General features: G+C 53.9%; 5 protein-coding genes across 5 annotated transcripts; 4 read left to right on the top strand and 1 right to left on the bottom strand.

Moving 5' to 3' along the window:
* Positions 1-2,401: 2,401 nt before the first annotated feature.
* Positions 2,402-3,622, top strand: PG997_001220 (mitochondrial 54S ribosomal protein uL24m; the record flags this gene model as incomplete). Its single annotated transcript, XM_066805535.1, has 2 exons — positions 2,402-2,848; positions 2,921-3,622. 2 exons carry the CDS (start codon positions 2,402-2,404, stop codon positions 3,620-3,622), a joined length of 1,149 nt encoding a protein of 382 aa, XP_066675308.1.
* Positions 3,623-4,473: 851 nt separating this feature from the next.
* PG997_001221 (elongator complex protein) lies at positions 4,474-8,415 on the bottom strand (the record flags this gene model as incomplete). Its single annotated transcript, XM_066805536.1, has 2 exons — positions 4,474-8,098; positions 8,222-8,415. 2 exons carry the CDS (start codon positions 8,413-8,415, stop codon positions 4,474-4,476), a joined length of 3,819 nt encoding a protein of 1,272 aa, XP_066675309.1.
* An 800-nt stretch (positions 8,416-9,215) lies between these two features.
* On the top strand, positions 9,216-10,241 carry PG997_001222 (uncharacterized protein; the record flags this gene model as incomplete). Its single annotated transcript, XM_066805537.1, has 1 exon — positions 9,216-10,241. The coding sequence occupies one exon, from the start codon at positions 9,216-9,218 to the stop codon at positions 10,239-10,241; it is 1,026 nt and encodes a 341-aa protein (XP_066675310.1).
* Positions 10,242-15,174: 4,933 nt separating this feature from the next.
* PG997_001223 (hpt domain-containing protein) lies at positions 15,175-15,852 on the top strand (the record flags this gene model as incomplete). Its single annotated transcript, XM_066805538.1, has 3 exons — positions 15,175-15,189; positions 15,277-15,449; positions 15,594-15,852. The coding sequence occupies 3 exons, from the start codon at positions 15,175-15,177 to the stop codon at positions 15,850-15,852; spliced, it is 447 nt and encodes a 148-aa protein (XP_066675311.1).
* A 599-nt stretch (positions 15,853-16,451) lies between these two features.
* Positions 16,452-17,754, top strand: PG997_001224 (uncharacterized protein; the record flags this gene model as incomplete). The annotated part of the gene is made up of 3 exons (XM_066805539.1): positions 16,452-16,542; positions 16,998-17,266; positions 17,317-17,754. The coding sequence occupies 3 exons, from the start codon at positions 16,452-16,454 to the stop codon at positions 17,752-17,754; spliced, it is 798 nt and encodes a 265-aa protein (XP_066675312.1).
* Between the last annotated feature and the right edge of the window lie 526 nt (positions 17,755-18,280).

An 18,280-nucleotide genomic window follows, 5' to 3' on the forward strand; every position in this document is an offset into this window, starting at 1 on the left:
CACACACAGTGTCAGCCAGCACTATGTAGGTAGATAGGTAGGTACCTAAGGTAGGTAGGTAAGTAGGTAGAGAGAAAGAGAGCCTCTGGAGGCTGGCAGTGTGTCTGGCTCCTTTTACATACGGACGTCCTTCCGGCTGTCCTATCTATTGATGCATCTACCTATCATCCAGTAATCGACTGGCTGGTCGGCTGTTGATTGGACCACCGTTTTGGCTCGTCGATGAATGATGAACCACTTGACTTGACTTGTCAGAGTCAGCGCTCTGCCGCACGCGTACATGACGAGCCCACACTGGGTGGAGGCTGGCAGGCAGGGCAACGGCCCAAAAGAGGTCCTACCCGGACATATCTGACAACTGACTTACGTATCGTCCTCTGTGGCTTTGTGCTTCTCTTCATTTCTTTCCTTGGGCTGAGAGTTCCTCCATGCCGCCGAGGATCAGCTGGGAGCGATACTGATGCTCGTCCCTTCGTATCGGCTATCTCTTCCTTGGGAGGCAGCCCAGCGAACCCGGGATACACCGCCGAGAGCCCTCTGCCGTGCTACGTGCAGGGAGGGAGGGTTACTGTAGCAATCAATAGCAACTGGATTGCTCCAATCTCCCGCCGGCTAGCATGGAAGCATTACATAAGCCGCCATTCATTTCCCTCTCACATGTTATGAAAGCGGTGCAGCAGCGGCAGGACCTTGGCTGTTGATCGTTGGCATCATTATGTACTTATGTAGGTACACATCCACGGATAAATTGCAGCAGGTATAACTCACCTGCGGAAGGGGTCAACGGCATTGCATTCCCAACACCCACGGCATACTACATTGGGGAGCTAGCAGCTCTAATAGGCTCTAGTAGGTGCCAAGTTGCAGGACGCGTTAGCTTGACATTTGATATCAAGTCTCAACTCTTTTTTCGGCGTTTGGCGAACAAACAAGCAACTGCCTGCCGCATGGTGTTTTGTCTCAGCGCCTCTCTTCTGTGCAGTCTTTTCTTTCTTTCTCTCCAGGTTGAGTGATAAGGTACCTAATTGGGGGGGGGGTGGTCCTGCATTGGCGGTGTCTTGTTGATAACCTCCGTCTAAAGTTCTCTAAGTTCTAAGTTCTTACGGAACTGCCTGCCTGCCTGACTGTACGTGCGTGCAGTAGTAGTATCATAGTGCAGGTATGGTTCCGTATCGAGTGATGATAATAAGCAAGCATCTCATGTACTTCAGACGGTCCCACCTGCAGAACGAATGCCTAGCTTGTGGAGGCGGAGCCGTGCATTGCAGCCCATCCTTACGTTGATGTCAGATCCGGCATCATCAACTCTCTGTGATTGTCTCTCTTTCTTTCTTCCTCTCCCCTTAACCCGCAGGAGGACAGAGGCCATTCCGCAGCCCTGACTGTTTACTCAATCGACACGCAACACATCAATAGAAGAACAACGCGTACGCACATCTACACCGATGGCCAATTACTCCTTCTAGAGGCCAGGGAGAGGGCCGGCCGTGGCTTACAGCGACCCAGCGTATCAATCTTGACTAGCTCAAGCCAGACCCAAGGATGTGTCTTGTTTCTCCCAGAGACTACTGACGCAATCTACATCTCTGAAACACGAGCTGGAAATAGCAAACAGGCACGCGCTCTCCAGAAGAAACCATGCCACAGGCAAACCGTGACTCGTTCTCTCATTAGCAAGTTGGCACTGGAATAAAGCCTTTTTTCCCGCATGCATACATATCCGGTATTGCAGAGATGTACGTCTGGTGCGGCTTACGCAGTTATGCAGCCATGCACTCGACATGGGCGCTTGACAGTTTGGAGAGCCGTCGTGGCAGACGACGCAGCAAGTATCGTTGATGAACTAACAATATCCATCCATCGACCCTGGATGCGGTGTGACCATGGCTTTACTTGAGCCTGGAGTTTTTTTAAGATGACCAATCCACCCCATCGATCTCGTTTAACAGCAACCCTGATAGAGCAAATTGGTCGACATCCGCGACGTACGACAGCAGAGAGTTCTTTGTCGAATTCCTCCGGGCTAGAACATGGAGAAATACGATGTCCATTGCTGATTTGATCAATTCATTAAACTGCCCGATGGAATGCAGCAGCTTAGCCTATTCGAGAAGGACGCTGTCGCAAGTTTACGAGTGCGGATTAAACATGCACCGGACAGCATAAAAAGGGTACTTCGGTACTTCTGTAGCGGCTAGCTCCTCTCCTGGCCGGGCGTTGAAGACCACGAGCTCCGGGAAATTTTGGTCGGCCAGCAGTGAGTGTGTGTGTCAGTGCCAGTGCAAGGAGCCGGCTCACGACAAAGGCAAACAGCATGCACCATTGACCCCGAGTGCCCTGTTTTTCTCGCTGCTAGTATAATCAATCGGCTGCGGAGGCCTCTCGAAAACAAAGAACCGCCATGCAGAAGATCCTCAAACGTGTTGCTACCGCCGAGCGGGTGGTGGCGAGGCGCAAAGCTGCCCGAGATCGCCTGCACTTCAACAAGGAACGCAAGGACGAGGAGTACGGCCTGCGGAACCAGGGCCACATCGTCGCCCGCGACATTGGCCGCGCGAAGCAGGCCATCAAGGACGACTGGAACCTCGGCCCCCTGGCCCCCAACTCCCACACCGGCGAGGCCGCCGCTCAGTACGGCGCCATTTCCGAGGTCCGGTACAAAAACCCTACGGTCCTGCGGAATGAGCAGAAGGAGGCCCGTTGCGCATGGCTGGGCGGATACAAGAACCTCAACATCGTCCCCGGAGACCGTGTAGTGCTGCTGCACGGCCCCGACAAGGGCAAGATTGGCCGCATCCAGAACATCAACCAAGATGATGCCAGTGTTGTGGTCGAGGGCCTGAACAAGGTATGAAATCACCGCTTCAAGTACACGCCATTGCAGCGGGGGAAATGAACTAAACAATGAAATGCAAACCAGTCCAACATCAAATTACCCTCGGCCTTCACAAACGAGAACAATCCCCCTGTCATGAACATCGAGCTCCCCATCCCCATCTCCGGCATCCGTCTCGTGCACCCCGTCTTCGACCCCAAGACGGGCGTCACCCGCGACGTCATCATCAACCAGCTGGTGCACCGCAGCATCGTGCACGACCGCCTGACCGGCAAGGTCGAGTGGACGCGCCTGGTCCCGGGCCTGAACATCTCGATCCCGTGGCCCAAGGAGGAGGAGAAGGAGGTGGCGGACCACAAGGTCGACACGCTGCGCATCGACGTCGAGGCCCGCACCTTTGTGCCGACCCTGCTGCGCCCGCCCATGCCCGAGACCATCATCGACGAGCTGCGCAACAAGTACAGCAAGTTCCGCACGCGGCACGAGCCCGAGTACCTCGCCCGCCTTGAGGAGCAGGAGCAGGCCAAGAAGGACCGCGTCTACCTCATGGACAGCATGCGCAGCCCGCTGCAGGAGCTGCACCGCGCCGAACGCGAGCGCAAAAAGAAGAAGGGCAAGCCGCGTCTGACGGTCGAGATGCTCGAGGAGATTGGCAAGGTCATCGCCAAGAACCGCCAAAGGACCTTGGAGGCTGCCGGCGTATCGGACGCGGCCGTCGCACCATCGCCACAGACCAGCGCTCCCTTGCCGTCAAGTACAGAGTCAACGGCTCCTCCTCCAGCCTAGGTGCGAACACCTGCATCTTGGAGGGCGTGTGTATGATACCTGTATATAGACAACGGCTGCCATTTGCATCTGGGTTAGATGATGGCAGGATGTCTACCTACTTATATTGTAAAAGAAATCATGTCAAACCGCAGAACTGCTCTGGCCATGATGTTGCCCAGCTTGTTTTGGTTTACGTTCCGCCGACTACATCGCATCTGTGTAGCCAGATGTGCCATATCAGCCAGCCTTCAGTGAAATGGTTCAGAACAGTAATAGGCGTCATAGCAGACGTCTCGTGATATATTCCGACATGGACTGTCTAATACCGGTAAGCCCATGGGTGAGGCTGACAGTAGCGACCGCTGATCTCGGATGAGTCGTCAACTTAAAGCATACTTGAATCTGTGTATACTGGATAAAGGCTATACACATACAGAAACGACGTTGGCCGGCTACACAGGATTGGATAGAGCTTTTACCTTAAGTTCGCCCATCAGCGCATGCTACAACTCATTCGGCTTCCTTCCCACATAGGTCAACACATAAGTATGCAGACAGTCCACATTCACTTGTCACTCTTGGGATGGATGTATTCATGCACGTCACACAACAATTATATGCGGCCGAACATGACTCAGAGTACACCGTTTTACTTTATTCATCTCGTTCACTTTTAGTAGCAGCCATAGATGTGAACCTAGGTGCCCAGGAGACTCAACTTCTCCATCCCGGACACACTAGGCGGCTCCTGCTTCCTCCAGCCCTGCTGCATGGAATCGGCCAGGACCGCATCACCGCCCGTGGGCGCATAAGCATCCCCATCGACGGCTGGCCCGTCTTCGCCGCCAGCCGCCTTCTTGTCCTCGCGCTTACCCCACACCTCCTCGACGCCGAGCCGGCAGCCCTCGAGCACCTCGCCCGTGAGGGGCCTCGACGGTGCGGGCGCGCTCGAACATGCCGCGGCGGACGAGCCCGAACACGAGCCGCTCAACCTCGGGCTTGGTCGCCTGGACGCGCTCCACCAGCCGCCGGACTGAGTTGACGAGGTACTCCTCCTCGTAGACGGTGCCCTTACGGCCTCGCGCGCGCTTCTTCTCCTCGCGCTTGCGGTTCTTGGACGTGGCGCGGCTGACGCCGGTCCCCGCCGTGCCCACGCTGCCGGCCTTGCCTGTGTAGCGTGTGAACAGCGAGGCACCGCCGGCCGAGACCCGCGACGACGCCGCGACGCTGACATCGTCGGGCAAGTTGATGTTGACCTCGCCCTCGTAGAAGGCAAGCGGGTCTTCGGCGGCGCGGCGGCGCAGCTCGGCGATGCGGGGTATCTGGGCGCGAAGCTGCGCCTTGCAGTCGGCTAGAAACTCGGTCGACGAGGCCAGAGCATCGGCAAGACCGGTGTCTATCGCTGACTCTAGGAGTTCCGGCCGGCCATGCAGGGCCACCAGGCGCAAGGCGTCTGCGAACTGATAACCCTTGCATAGATATCGAACAGCGGTGTCAAGAGACGAGAGATGGTCAAGGTATATCATGGCGGTGCCAGTATAGTCCTTTGCTTCCTCAAGTGCGTCTGCAAGGGCTGTTGCCAAGTCGTTGAGCGCATCCTTGGCCAGTGGTGGTTCTTGCAACGAGGCAGTGAATAGGGCTTCCCTCCAACACGAGACACCTGCAGCTCGGTAGCACCGTGTCGCTGATGCGTAGTCATGGAGGGATTCATAAGTAAGGCCAGCCTCGCGATTCTTCGACTTAGACTCCAGATACTCTCCGTATAGACGCGTGAGTATCTTAAGGTTATTTTCATCGTAACGGTATAATCGAAGAGCGTCTGCATATAGACTATGCTTGACGGTGTACTCTTGAGCTTCTTCGTGGGCTGCTAAAGTCTGTAGGTGTGTAAGAGCTTTAGCACAACGACCCAGATGATCGTCAATGGAAAACTTCTGGCGCAGATCTGGCAGCTTGTGAAGATCCTGTATGAAAGGTAGGTACTCTCGAGGATCGCGTTGGGATTGTTGCGCCACCAGGAGTGCGAGATCGAGATTGTACAGACCAAGCGCCTCATCTAATAGGGTGTTAACATCTGCAAGGAAGCATATGTGCTCAACGGCCTTTTCGGCTAGCTGCTCATCTTCCTGCATCAACTGCGCAACAACCTGCAGTCCATCCTCGAAAGCGGGTGGCGATTTGCAGACGTTGGCCGTAATGATATTTTGAAGTGTGTCGTTGCCCACAGTCTTTCGAGACCGTAGACTTGTCAGAACAGCATCGCAGACAGTGTTGGTCTTCCCAACGACCGTGTATGCCCCGAGGACTGCCCCTTGTTCCGTTGCCACGGGCGCTTCGATGCTCTTGGCAGGTTTGGTGTTGACATACATGGTTTGTGTAACATCTTCGTCCCGCAGTGATGAGAGGAAGAGATCAACATATGTGACGTCCTTCAACTGATCCAGGAAGACGGTTACATTCTCCAAAAACTGCTGCGGTCGATGGTCGTACAAAATGTTCATGTCGACCCGCTGAGTCCTGCAGTAAGAGAAAGCCCTTTCGTAGTTCATTTCTTCGATCAGTTGTCGTATGCCTGCGACGACCATAGCTCTCGGAAATATTGTCTCCGTATTGCCTCTTGGCATCTGAAGGATCAAGCTCATGTTGGTCGGCATCGCTGTCACTAGCCTGGCGCCTCGCTCGATACTGCGACATCGTTCGTCCTTCTCAGGGTCGTCGGCGGGCACCTCGAGGTCATCAATCTCAGTAAGATGGACAAACTTGAGCAGATGATTCGTAGTGGTGAAGATCAAATGATCCGGTGTAACCAAGAACGATGTGCAATTCTTGACCAGAAGACGAGATTTACCAACTGAGCCATTGGCATAGAGATGACCATTCCTTGTAAGGCCATATATACACAAGGTATTGTCCTGGATAGAGCCAGTGACAACACACCAAGGCTGCTGTACAGGTAACCGCAGTGACTGTTCTTCGACAGTACCACGTTCAGCTGATACGTTTGTAATTTTCCCAGAGGTGGCTTGTGCAATACACTGGGCATCGAGTGACTGAGATTGACTAGCAAATCCATACATTTGACCAGCTTTCGTAGTATCGGCCCGGAGTAGTTGGCTCGAAGTCGCATCCAACTGCACGGAGTGCCTCTCCGGATATTGGTTTTGAATCAAGAGTTGAAGGTTGCCGTTATCGCAGACCGACACTTGCCTCGGAATGAGTATGCCGGTTGATGATATATCAGACAGCGACAGCGTGTTCACCAATGATGGTATAAGTGACCGTTGCCCCTTAACCTGCCACTTATACAGGTCGACGCCGCCTTGATGGAGGACGGCCGTATACGCATTATCGGGAGAAAAGGCAACATCGACAATGCTAGACGTCAGTTGCAACTCGTACATTGCCATTGGAGGGGGCATATTCGCAGTTCTTAAAGGTGTGAGTTTAAGAGTCTGGCCATCGATGACAGCGACGGCGCCGTGATCGTTGGGGGGTACAAGCGAGCCACGGGCGATATTGAAGATAAACTCGGCTTGTAACAGCTGCCCAGATTGCTGCGACGGGATTACCATGGCAAGTCGTAGGGCCTTCTCTGGGTGCCAGGTCAAACAAGTGGGAAGCTTATCTGACTTGATCTCCTGCTTCAAATACCAGTGGTAGTTTCCCGTAGTCCAGAGTTGAACCCGGTCATTGAGTGTGACAACAAGCACAGTTGAGTCACTATTCCACTCGAGGCCGATTTGGTCACCAGAGATATCTCGACCTTCGGGGGCTCGCAGGGAGAATTCGCCATGTCTGAGGCCATTTCTTTCGAAGAATATCACATCGATACCCCCGGCTTTCCGTTGGATGCTAGCAATCAGGTTACCAGCCGGGCGCCAGCTCAGAGCGCCCTCCATGCCGTCGACAGCCTCACTCACGCTATCAAGCACACCCTCCCGAGAATAGACCCGAATTACTCTTCGCGTGTCCGGCTCGATCGAGTTGATTGCAACGTAGGCACCGTCGCCTCTCCAGCTGATGGTGGTCCTTGCATCATCCTGGGAACTCAACGCACCTTCATCGACCTTTTCAGGGATGGTGGGATCCCGGAGGGCTTTGGCTCCTTTGCCCTGAAACTGTGTTTCCTTCTTGCCCCAGCCGACGGACACTTGTTTCGACAGCTTGAGATCATCTAAAGTCATGGTGGCATCGGTAATGCCCTCAAAGTTGCGGCTCATGAACACGACGGTCCGCGCCTTGGTGGCAATGGCCAACAGTTCCTCGTCGGGCGACCACTTCGCAGCGGTGATGCCCTCATCGATGGAGCCCATAATCTCAATGTGCACGCCATCTTGAGGGCTGTCAGACTCTCTGACGAGGACGATGTCGCCACCTTCGAGCACCAAGATAGTGGTGAGGTTATCACTGAAATGATGCAAGCTGACAACCTTATCGACGGGCAGCTCAGGGTTCGGGCTTAGCGCCTCCCATGATGCAATCTCTTGGAAGTTGCTGGGCGAAAAGCAGCCAGAAAATCAGCTCACGGTTCGCTTTTTTCGCTGGCTTGGCAGAGATCCAGGTGAAAGAAGATTTTGATGGTGACCAAGGCAAAAACGGGCGCGCAGCTTAACTCACAAGTCAGGATCGCCTTCGGCATTCACATGCTCGGCAAGTCTGAGCAGCCGAAGCTTGCCATCCTTCTCAGAGGGGCCGAATGTGCATAGTATTTCATCTTTTGCGGGGTCCCAGCAGGACGAGGTGATGGACTCGCCCGCGTAGTCGGCCGGAGGCGTCCAGGGCGTGTATGATATGTTGCGGAGATTGCGCATCGTGTGATCCCTTTGCTTGACACGCTTCAAGTCGGTATCAGCCTTTTGCGGCGTCCGGTCCCGAGGTTAATTTTTTCCTCTCTGGCAGCAAGGATGTAGATAGCTGTGCGTTACAATAGGCCAGCACAGTGCCGATGTCATAAAAATCGGGACTCACCGGACACTACCGAAGCGCCGTGTGCCTCACACACACACACACACACCCTCTTCCGCGAAGAGCAGGACAAAAAATTCGATATGGTATGACCCCTGGTTCGATGTGTACATCAGAGTACCTTGGGTAGCACCACAGTCGTTCGTGTCTGGGGTTTTTTTTTTTTTTCAAGTCGGGCCAAGATGCGGGCAGGCGACAAGCGATGGTCCAAGCTTCACCCCGGCCGCTTTTTGCAGATTAGGTAGAATTGATCGGCCACAGGCCAGACCGGCTAAGCCTGGACACGCCCCATCTGAGAGCATTTCCCCAGACTTTGTTTCGAATGGCTACAAGTAACCGACTTGTTCTCGACCCTTGACCTTTCCCCATCTTCACTATCGCTCCCTATCGTTCAATGTGGATTCGACCTTATCCCGCAACTCCAGATTCTCTGCAACACTTGTATCGCCCTTCTTGTCCCGGTTGGACCCGTGCAGCACCACCAACACACGCAGCTGCTACTTGACCGAGTCCCGCTCCAGCCAGTTCAAGATGGATGTTGCCTATAAACAGCACGCCAACCAGGCGCGCCGGAAGAACCGTTCCTCTACAAACCTGAACCATCTTACATTGGCCCCTCTTACCTCCAAGATGCCTATATTGGACCATGACGCCCCTGCCCGACGACCTGCCCGACTTCGTTGCCTCACCACTGCACTACAATCCATCCTATCTGCAAGGCAAATCTGCCCCAACAACTCCACGGCTGCTCGCACGCTCACCCGCAAGGACCGGTTCTCGCAGCCGCCGATCCTCTCTCCACGCTACTCAGACAGACGCCTTACCCAAGAGTAAGTCGACAACGCACCTGGTCGCCGGGAAACAATCTGGGGCTCTCTCGCCCACCGCGAAACGTCGTAAGGACGAACACGGGCTCAGCACCCACGATCGTAAAGATAGTGACTGGCTGCTCCGTGCCGGGGCTTTGATCAGCACCGAGACCCGGGAGTCGAAGGGCCAAGCCTGGCTCACGGCGCGCATCAGCTCTACTAGCCTTACGGGGCTGCGTGACACCGAAGAGGAAGTCTATAAACGTGAATTAGCCAGAGAGAAGGAGCTCGCCAGTAGACGGGGAAGCCGCCGTGGAAGCATCACTGGCCCCGAAGACATGTTGTTGTTGACCTCGCCAAATAGTCGCCTTGGCAGCCGTTCGCATAGTAGAGTGGGCAGTCGGACCCTGTTGCGGACACCGTTAGATCGGCAACAGCACGAAGACGGCTACTTTGTTCAACACGAGTTTGCTTCAGCAGAATATGTGCAGGGCCCGGATTTTGTAAGCCTGGACGAAAAGCTCGAAGCTATCGAAGTGGATACCACTCGGGCGGATGAAGCAACTGTACGGAGGTTAGTGAAGCGCGGGAGTGCTGGCATGGGCTCCTGGATGGGCAATCTGATTGGGTTCTCCCTCTTCTCGGTCGAGGAAAACGACGAGGAGTCAGACGATCCCGACGACGACTTGTCCGACGCCGAGGAAGACGAAAGCCAGTTAGGTCGTAGCCCCAGCGCCGGGCATCTGGAGGATCTCTCTGCCGCCTCAAAACCTCGAATACCCCCACCAAAGGCGGATGAAGGGGCTACTGGCTGGCAGGATGCTGCATGGCTGCTGAGCGTCGCTTCCAAGGTCTTGCTCTAGAATGTGAGACAAGGCGCGAAAGGCATTGGTCGGGTGCGACTTGAGACCCGAAGTTGGGGTATTTGCTCGCAAAGTTGCTTGCATTGACTGGGCCAGCACAGCTGTCGGTGTGCATTAATACTAATAAATCTGTACGAGTGGTTTATCGAATGTTTTCCCCTTTCTTTCCTGCAGCAACGTCTGTTCGTCACGCTTGGAGGAGATGGCCACATTTCAGATAGAATAGGGTGTGGTTGGCCAGGAGCCCGACAGCCTGTACCACTTCAAGCAGTTATAGCGTTTACTTTCCACATTCACACTACCTAGTGTATGGGATAAAATCGAAGAAGAAATCATTGTAACTTACTGTACTGCTCTGTATCCAATAGGAGCTACGTGATACTCGGCCTGCTAATGGTCAGCGGTCCGATAGGTGACTTCCGGGGGTTAAATCCGTGTGCTGGGCTACCCAGTCCAGCCAGTGCATTAGACGAGGCTGCATGTCTGCTATTACCTAACTGGGCATTACACGCGAGAAGTGAGCTGGGTCCACATAGGTGAGAAGCAGGTTCAAGCAACTAGGGCAACCGTAGGTTAATAACTGAAAGTCCGCGGAAACGAAGCTCTTTTTTTGCTTGCTTGCCCGCCAAACATTACAATATGGTCCCTAATAGCTAACGCCTGGGCGTCCAAAAGTTCGTATGCGGGGCCTCCATCAGACCTCACCACAAAGTAGCAGTGGCAGAGTCGCCGGCCGAGTCCGCAACGTTACTTGCCGGCATGAAAGTGACGGAAAACAGGTTTTTAGAAGCTGTATCATTGAATCCACAGATTGGTGCTTGCATTAGCCAGCTGTTGCGGCTCTCCCCATGTGTCAGGTGTCTTGGTGTGTGCTGTCTGCTAACGGTATGCGGTCAGTTGTGGGTGCTCCAGTTTGGGCTGTGATCTGCGACCCTTCAGTTTACGGGGACCGTCCAGCTGTCTCTTCGCCAGCGATACCTATCAGCCAGTCTTGTTCACAGGGCAATATCATCTGTACTGGCAGATCAAATAGAGGAGCACGATGAGAACAGATGAAGGGGCACATCACATGGTAGCCGTGAAACCAAACACCCAGCTTTCTGCCATGCTTTGATATAGAGACCTGTTCCCTACAGGCGGCACGCTGATAGACACGGGATGTGTAAACCCTTCCGCATTGGGAGTCAGGTAGCAAGAGGAGGGCTGGTGATTGAACACACCATGAGTTCCCCATGGTAGCCTTCAATAACGTACCACTTACATGTTCTAGGCCAGCAGGCCAGCAGCCCGACTATATATTTGTTGTATGCATGGAAGGAAACAGCATGACAGTAGAAGTAGTGGAGCAAGCGACAGCGCACTTGGTTGCCGGCTTGCCGGTCAAAATGGGTGCCCCGGCCCCCAATCAAGGAACATCTAGATAGAAGGCATGGATCCTGGTGGTCGCGCCCTGCCCATCCATGCCATCTCTAATGAGGGAACTGCCTCCTGACTCGTTGCTGGCGCGCTGTTTTGCCCAGCACGAGGGCGACGCTACGCTCTCTAGAACAAATCGCCCGCAAGCAAGCACGATGTAGTTCTTGACCGGACTCCATCACTCAGCTCTCACGCAAAGAAGGCTGATCGCTAGCGAGATACATAGCTGAGCTCGTCCAGGCCGGATGGGAGCTCGCACTGTACACTTCCATGGACATGGACCCCTGAGCTGCCCGGCCCAGTTAGCGGGACGTGCTACTGGTAGCGCCTATGACGATTACTCTATCAAGCAGTATGACGTCGCTTAACGCGCTGGAAAGCCTGGGCCGCCCCACTCGAGATTAGGTGAAGCTTTCGGATGCCTCGCGACAGCAGAGTTTCGAGAAACCGTCGGGCAGAAGTTGGTTGACTGGCTACAGGAGAGACGTTTGTTAGCTGAAATCTCGTGGAGAAGCACTGCCGAGATGCGCGGTTAATAAGGGGAGGTAGGATCTGGTCCATCACGTCGCGAGGAGCAAAATACTCGAGGCGGCCCACCCGGAAAAGTCGAGGAGCTGAGGAGTATAGGTGGTACCGCCCGTGTGGTGCGTACATGCACCATGAGTCTATGCCCTCCTTGGTGCTTGGCTCACGGGATCACGAGGCTTTTCGAGCGCCTTCCCGCTTGGTTAATCTAAGACCCTGCATTGAAACATCCAGCTAAGCGTTGTCACAATATCAGGAATTGCTCCGCGGCCTCTCAATGTCAGCCGGTGATAGGCAGCGCCCGTGCATGTCCCGTTGGGCACTTTGGGGGTGTAGCCTATGCGAGGTCGACTAATTACTAGGAGCTTGGCTTTGGCGTGGTGTGCACTAGAGACCTAGCTGATGAGAGCCTTCACGGAAGGATACGAACGAGGTTGTAGAAAGAGACCATGTTGAAGGACGCGATATGGCGATCCTAGTAAAACACCAAGAATCTGTACTTGTACTTATGCTGGATGCCTGTGCTGTGCTGGAGCGGCAGAAAAGGGTGGACATGTCGATCACTTGACGTCGCTCGGAGGGTTTGATATAGTGGTGGTGCCCGTGGTGAGGGTTCAGGCAGTCAGGATGGCAGGCCGTAGAGCCGCCGTGTCAGGTCGATTTGAGTCCAATGATGGATCTCCAGACGTTTGGGCGTTTTTGGTCCCCAATCGTGAGCGAGTGCTATATCCGCCGCCGTAGCCAGTGCCGAATTGCAGCAGCTTGCAACGGTCTCGCAGCCCAGGTGGTGGGCCGAGTAGGGTGGATGTTGATTACACAGCTGTCTGGCTGGCTGGTATGATATTCGAAGGAGGAAAGTTTTCGGGGCTCATCAAGCATCGTCGTTCCGTCACTTTAGACCGCCTTGCTAGCGTCCTCTCCCCGGCGGATGGCTCCGATGTTTTCTGCGCCCTTCCCTTCCTTCCCTTACTTCCTCCTCTGCCGTTGGCCGATACAGTTTGGTTTCTTTGTCCCTATACTGAGTACAAGCCTGGCCATGACGTGGGTCACCCCTTAGTAGACGCTGGCATTTGATTATTGATGGTTTCTGGTTGGACTCCTCTACATGAAGTCGTCCCTCTTTAGAAGAGGGCCTCATCAGTTTGCAGTTTGGCTAGGGATGTAGTTCGTCGAAACCCCACATATGCCTGGTACGGAAGAAGATTTTTGTTTTGCACAGGAGGCAATAGCGAAGTATAAGCATGTAAAGCAGATATGGCGCCCTGCCTTCTCTATGCGTGCATGCACCTCCCTACATCTATTTACATGGTGCGGTTAGATACCTACCATTGGTGTTGTGCAGTACATAAGGGTCTGGTAGATATGTACATACTTAAGGTAGATAGATAGGTAGGCATGGATGGATTTTGAATTCTTTCGCTAATCACTGACCTCAAGTGAAAGAGGGGCAACGACGCTTTTTCTTTTTATCCCCCCCTCTCCCCTCCAACCTTCCTCCCACTGCCCACTGGAGACATGACCTGCCTATATGTATGTAACCTAAGGTAGCCCCCGGTACCTCTGCCCATCACTCCAGAGAACAGCATTACCGCATCCATCTGCATACCACTACATCATCCCTCCGACGTCAAGAATTTCCAAGGGTCCTCGCCCATCCACCCAACGAACAGCAAGTCCAGGGTCCTCCTGTCAGTTCCGGCCGGCTTTTGCGCTTAGGAGAAGAAGGGGTTCTTCGTAGCGGCAGCAGCAGCAGCTTGTAGAGAGGTAAGTGGTAGTGTAGCGTGTGACTGCAAAGCCTCGTGTCGCTTTTGCCCTGTTCTACCTTGCCCTCCTATTCCCGTTGCATACCTCAAGCTCCTCCTCCTGTCTGTCGTTGGCTTGGAATGGGTCAGTAGGTGAGTGAGTGAGTGAGCGAGTGTCTGGTATAGCACCGTCGGCTGGGTAGGTTGGCCGGCAGGATCGATGACCTCCCTCTCAGACTATGGGCCTTCCTACCTGCCTACCTACCTACCTACCGACATACCTACCTAGCCTATGATTCTATTCCGTCCCTGGTTTACCTATTAATAACTTTCCCTCTTCTTTTCCCTCTTCTGCTTCCACACACCCATCCATTTGATCCCTCCTCACCTGCCTGCAGAACCGGCGACAGACCAGACCAGACCGGTCCAGTACTTCCCCCTACATGACCTACATACCTCAAGACCATACCAACCTACCTCGGACGCCTATCCCCATTTATTGTCCTGTCCCTGGCTACTTGCCTTGCCTATCCATCCGTCAAATCCATCCTCGTCCCCCTCATCATTCACCCTCCGACTTATTTGTAGACGTGATTCATTTTGTTTCCTCCTAGTTCCGCTCTAATCAAGAACCAAATCAATTCAAACCACAGGCTGAGGCAAAGCAAGGCGAACCTACCTATCTATCTATATTGGACTACCTTGACCTGCCCAGGGAACTTTTCGTACTGTGTTGTGTTCGGGTTGATTGCAACAGCGCCAATCCTTGCGCATCTGTCGTTTTTTGAACATAGGCACACAACACACGCTACACCACTACACCACGCACAGCGCAGCGCAGCACACACACACACACCCGCCTGCAACGCACACGCAATTGGGAGAGCGCAGGACTATTATTTCATTCACTCACTGACGGCCCCACCACGAGCGTCTTTTTGTCTCGTCACCCTATCAAACCATCCGCCTTGGGGGTGTCCTCTTTTCCACATTCGAGACTAGGTAAGAAAGTACTTGACGCTTATTCCCCCGTTGGGAATACACATTGGCTTTTCCCTCTAAACCCGAAACCATCCTCTCCCGTCGTCGACTCCTCACTACTGTAGGGTTAGCCGCATCCCCTTACCACTGCTGTCGGCTTTAGGTCTTGTAATCAGACGACCAATTTCTGAACTCGGTTCTGACCCGCGACAGCTTTTAAAGATCCTGCAAACCACTCAAAACGCTTCGCCCATACCATCCAGGCAACCATGTCTTCCGACAACGTAAGTGAACCTTTGTGGTGACCGAGGAGGCTTACCAATTATAACTCATGATTGCACGGGCGCTGACCCCGAGCCTTGCCGATGCAGCATGACGGAGGTGACTCCAACCTTCCCGACCTGGGAGACGCCATCGACATTGTGACTTTCAGTCAGATCTTGGAGATGGACGACAGTGAAGACGACCGCGAGTTTAGCCAATCTATTGTTTTTGGCTTCTTTGAGCAGGCCGAAGAGACGTTTGAGAAGATGGACGAGGCCCTGTGAGTTTGGCCCACAACCCAAGGAGCGCCAAGGAGAGAGACACTCCAGTTCCGGCGGTGCCTTCAATAAGCCACCATCCTGAATACCCACGAACGGAACATGCCGTGACTGACAGTTGTTGCCCTTTTTTTCTTTTTTGACAGGGAAGCCAAGAACCTGGACGAGCTGTCCAAGCTCGGTCATTTCTTGAAAGGCTCTTCGGCCACTTTGGGGTTGACCAAGGTTAAAGACAGCTGTGAGAAGATCCAGCGGTACGGCAAGAAGGAAAACGAAGACGGCACGCCCGAGACGGATGAGGAGCTTTGTCTGTCGCGCGTCACCGAGACGATGAAAAGTCTCAGGACCGAGTATAGCGAAGCTGAGACCACGCTCCGAAAGTTCTTTAACACTCCGGCGGTGTAATCGGCAAACAGGCAAAGCTAAAGACACGCCATGGAGGTTCTCTGGGCTGCACGAGGTCTGTCCAGGCGGGTCTTACTTCCATGTGCGACCTCGGGAGAGAAGACTGGTTGGAGTTGTTGGCGACAACCGCAGCTGGCTCAGCCCTCGGGGGATCCTATGGGGCTCCATTCAGTCAACTGTTCTGGGGAGGAAGAAATTCGACGATACCCAACTATTTTTCGCCTGCTATCATTGTTATCGAATAGATCGTACCCGCGTGGCTGTATGAAGACGAGTATGGTGGACGGGGGCTCTATACTGCGCACGGCATGTCCCTGAGCTCCAGCGACGGGGTTGCTTCACCTTTATATATAGAGCATTCGACAAAACACTGCATACAGAACTTTTAAGCTAGGAAAGCTTACTGCTATTGGAATAAATACACTCCTTTACGATTATATGGATATTCTCTTGGAATGGCGCGACTGCGAATTATGCTGCTATGACGCGCGCCGGTGCCGAGGTGCAGGGCGCATACTGTAGCCTGTAGGTGCTTTTGGGACTTGTGCAGTCCGGGCTTGTGACGACATGGCTCTTTTTTTCAGTGACATGGCTCCCGCATGGCCTACGTCATCCCGAGAGCCGCGAAGAGTGACGTAGCCCTGGCTGACCCTGAACAAACCACAATCAACTCGTCCGTCGATGAGAGACGTACGACTAATGAAGGACATTGTAGTAGATTGATGGTGTGATCTCTGCAATCCCAGCCAGTTATCGTGTGATTGACACAAACGAACGAGGCCTCACTGCTGTGACGTGAACCCATTAGTTCTGTGAGTACCCAGTTGCATGGCCCTTCGTGCACACGGGGGACACTAAATGTTCAGGGCCCAGGGCAGCACATGCAGCATTGACTCGTTCCCGCAGCGGTTTATAATTGATGTGTACGCCAATGGTAACCCGGACTGATTGATCCTTCTCGTACACCAGCCACAGGCTCCTGCCACACCTGGTGCTGTCTTAAGGTGTGGCAGGTGCAAGCAAGGTTGACTCGGGAGTCAAGTTTGGCAGGCCGAAAGAGCCACCGCAGCAGAGCCATCAAACCAACCATTGATAGCAGTTGTTCGAGGTACGCAAGCAAACCAGAGCCAAACCATGCCGCCAAGGCCCCCCGCCGACTCATTTCCTCTGCATCCCGCTCGTGACCAGCCTGTCCCGCCCGCAGCTTGTCTCGGCGCTGGCTTCGTTCGGCTCGGATGTGACTAGCCCGCAAAGCTTCGGCGTCCCGGCCGAGGCCATCCGCCCCGTCGGGACGTTACACCTCACCTTGGGCGTGATGAGCTTCCCCAAAAACGAGGGACTCGACAAAGCCACCGAGCTGCTGAAGACGCTGGCCCCCAGACAGATCCTCGGGACTATTGTAGCGGCACAACAGGTACAGGCAGCCCTTGAAAGCAAAGGCAACCAGGACCAGGATCCACCCAGACCACTACAGCCACAACTGTCAGTGACTCTAAGAGGCTTACACTCGATGCAATCGACCCCTCCAAGGCGACGGCCCTCTACAGCCCGCCGGTGGACCCTGATGGGACCTTGCAGAAGTTCTGCGAGAGCATCAAGCAAACTTTCCAGCAGGCTGGCGTCATGGCGGAGGAAGACCGGCCCTTGCTCCTCCACGCCACCGTCTTGAACACGATATATGTCAAAGGGGAGAAGAGAGGAGGCCGCGGCCGCCACGGGAAACGGCGGGAACGTATCACTGTTGACGCCCGGGACATACTGGATAGGTACGACGACTTTGTCTGGATGCAGGACGCGCCAGTGGAAAAGATTGCGATATGCCGGATGGGGGCCAAAAAGCAGGACGACGGCGACGAGGCATATGAGGTGGAGGCAGAAATCGGTATGGACAACGGCCAATGAAGACTATATCTTAATCAATCTCTATACAACTGCTATGCAGTATGACGACCAGAACATGTTACGTTCGAGCCGACCCTACCACTATGGATCCTCAGGTACGACGGCACTGTATACAAACAAGCACTGGTGATGATTCTTTAGGCCGTCAACCGACAGACATTCATTGGACGGATCGGACCGATGTCTTGTTCAGCCCGGCTCTATTTTTAGATGCAATAGGGAGGGCGGCGATGGGATGAGGTACTCGAAGGTAACATGGACGGATATACAAGTACATACCTATTGATATAGCTTGTGCTTGCAAAGGTACGTACCTCGATCGACCCTCCAGCCTTACCCGAATTAGCCTTCGATGCAGGCAACCTCGCCAAATCTACCTCCTTGACCTACTTGACCTCCCTTAGGTATTTTTATTATTACATGCAGTCACCTCTGTAGAGCTGCCTATACCTCCTCCTCCTGTCAGATCGTATGGTTTTCAGGCAACCACATATTCCGCCTGTGTGGCCTCCATCGGCAGCCCTTT

The sequence above is a fragment of the Apiospora hydei genome (genome assembly GCF_038363865.1).
Source record: "Apiospora hydei strain CBS 114990 chromosome Unknown utg000002l_segment0_segment0, whole genome shotgun sequence".
Taxonomy (NCBI): domain Eukaryota; kingdom Fungi; phylum Ascomycota; class Sordariomycetes; order Amphisphaeriales; family Apiosporaceae; genus Apiospora; species Apiospora hydei.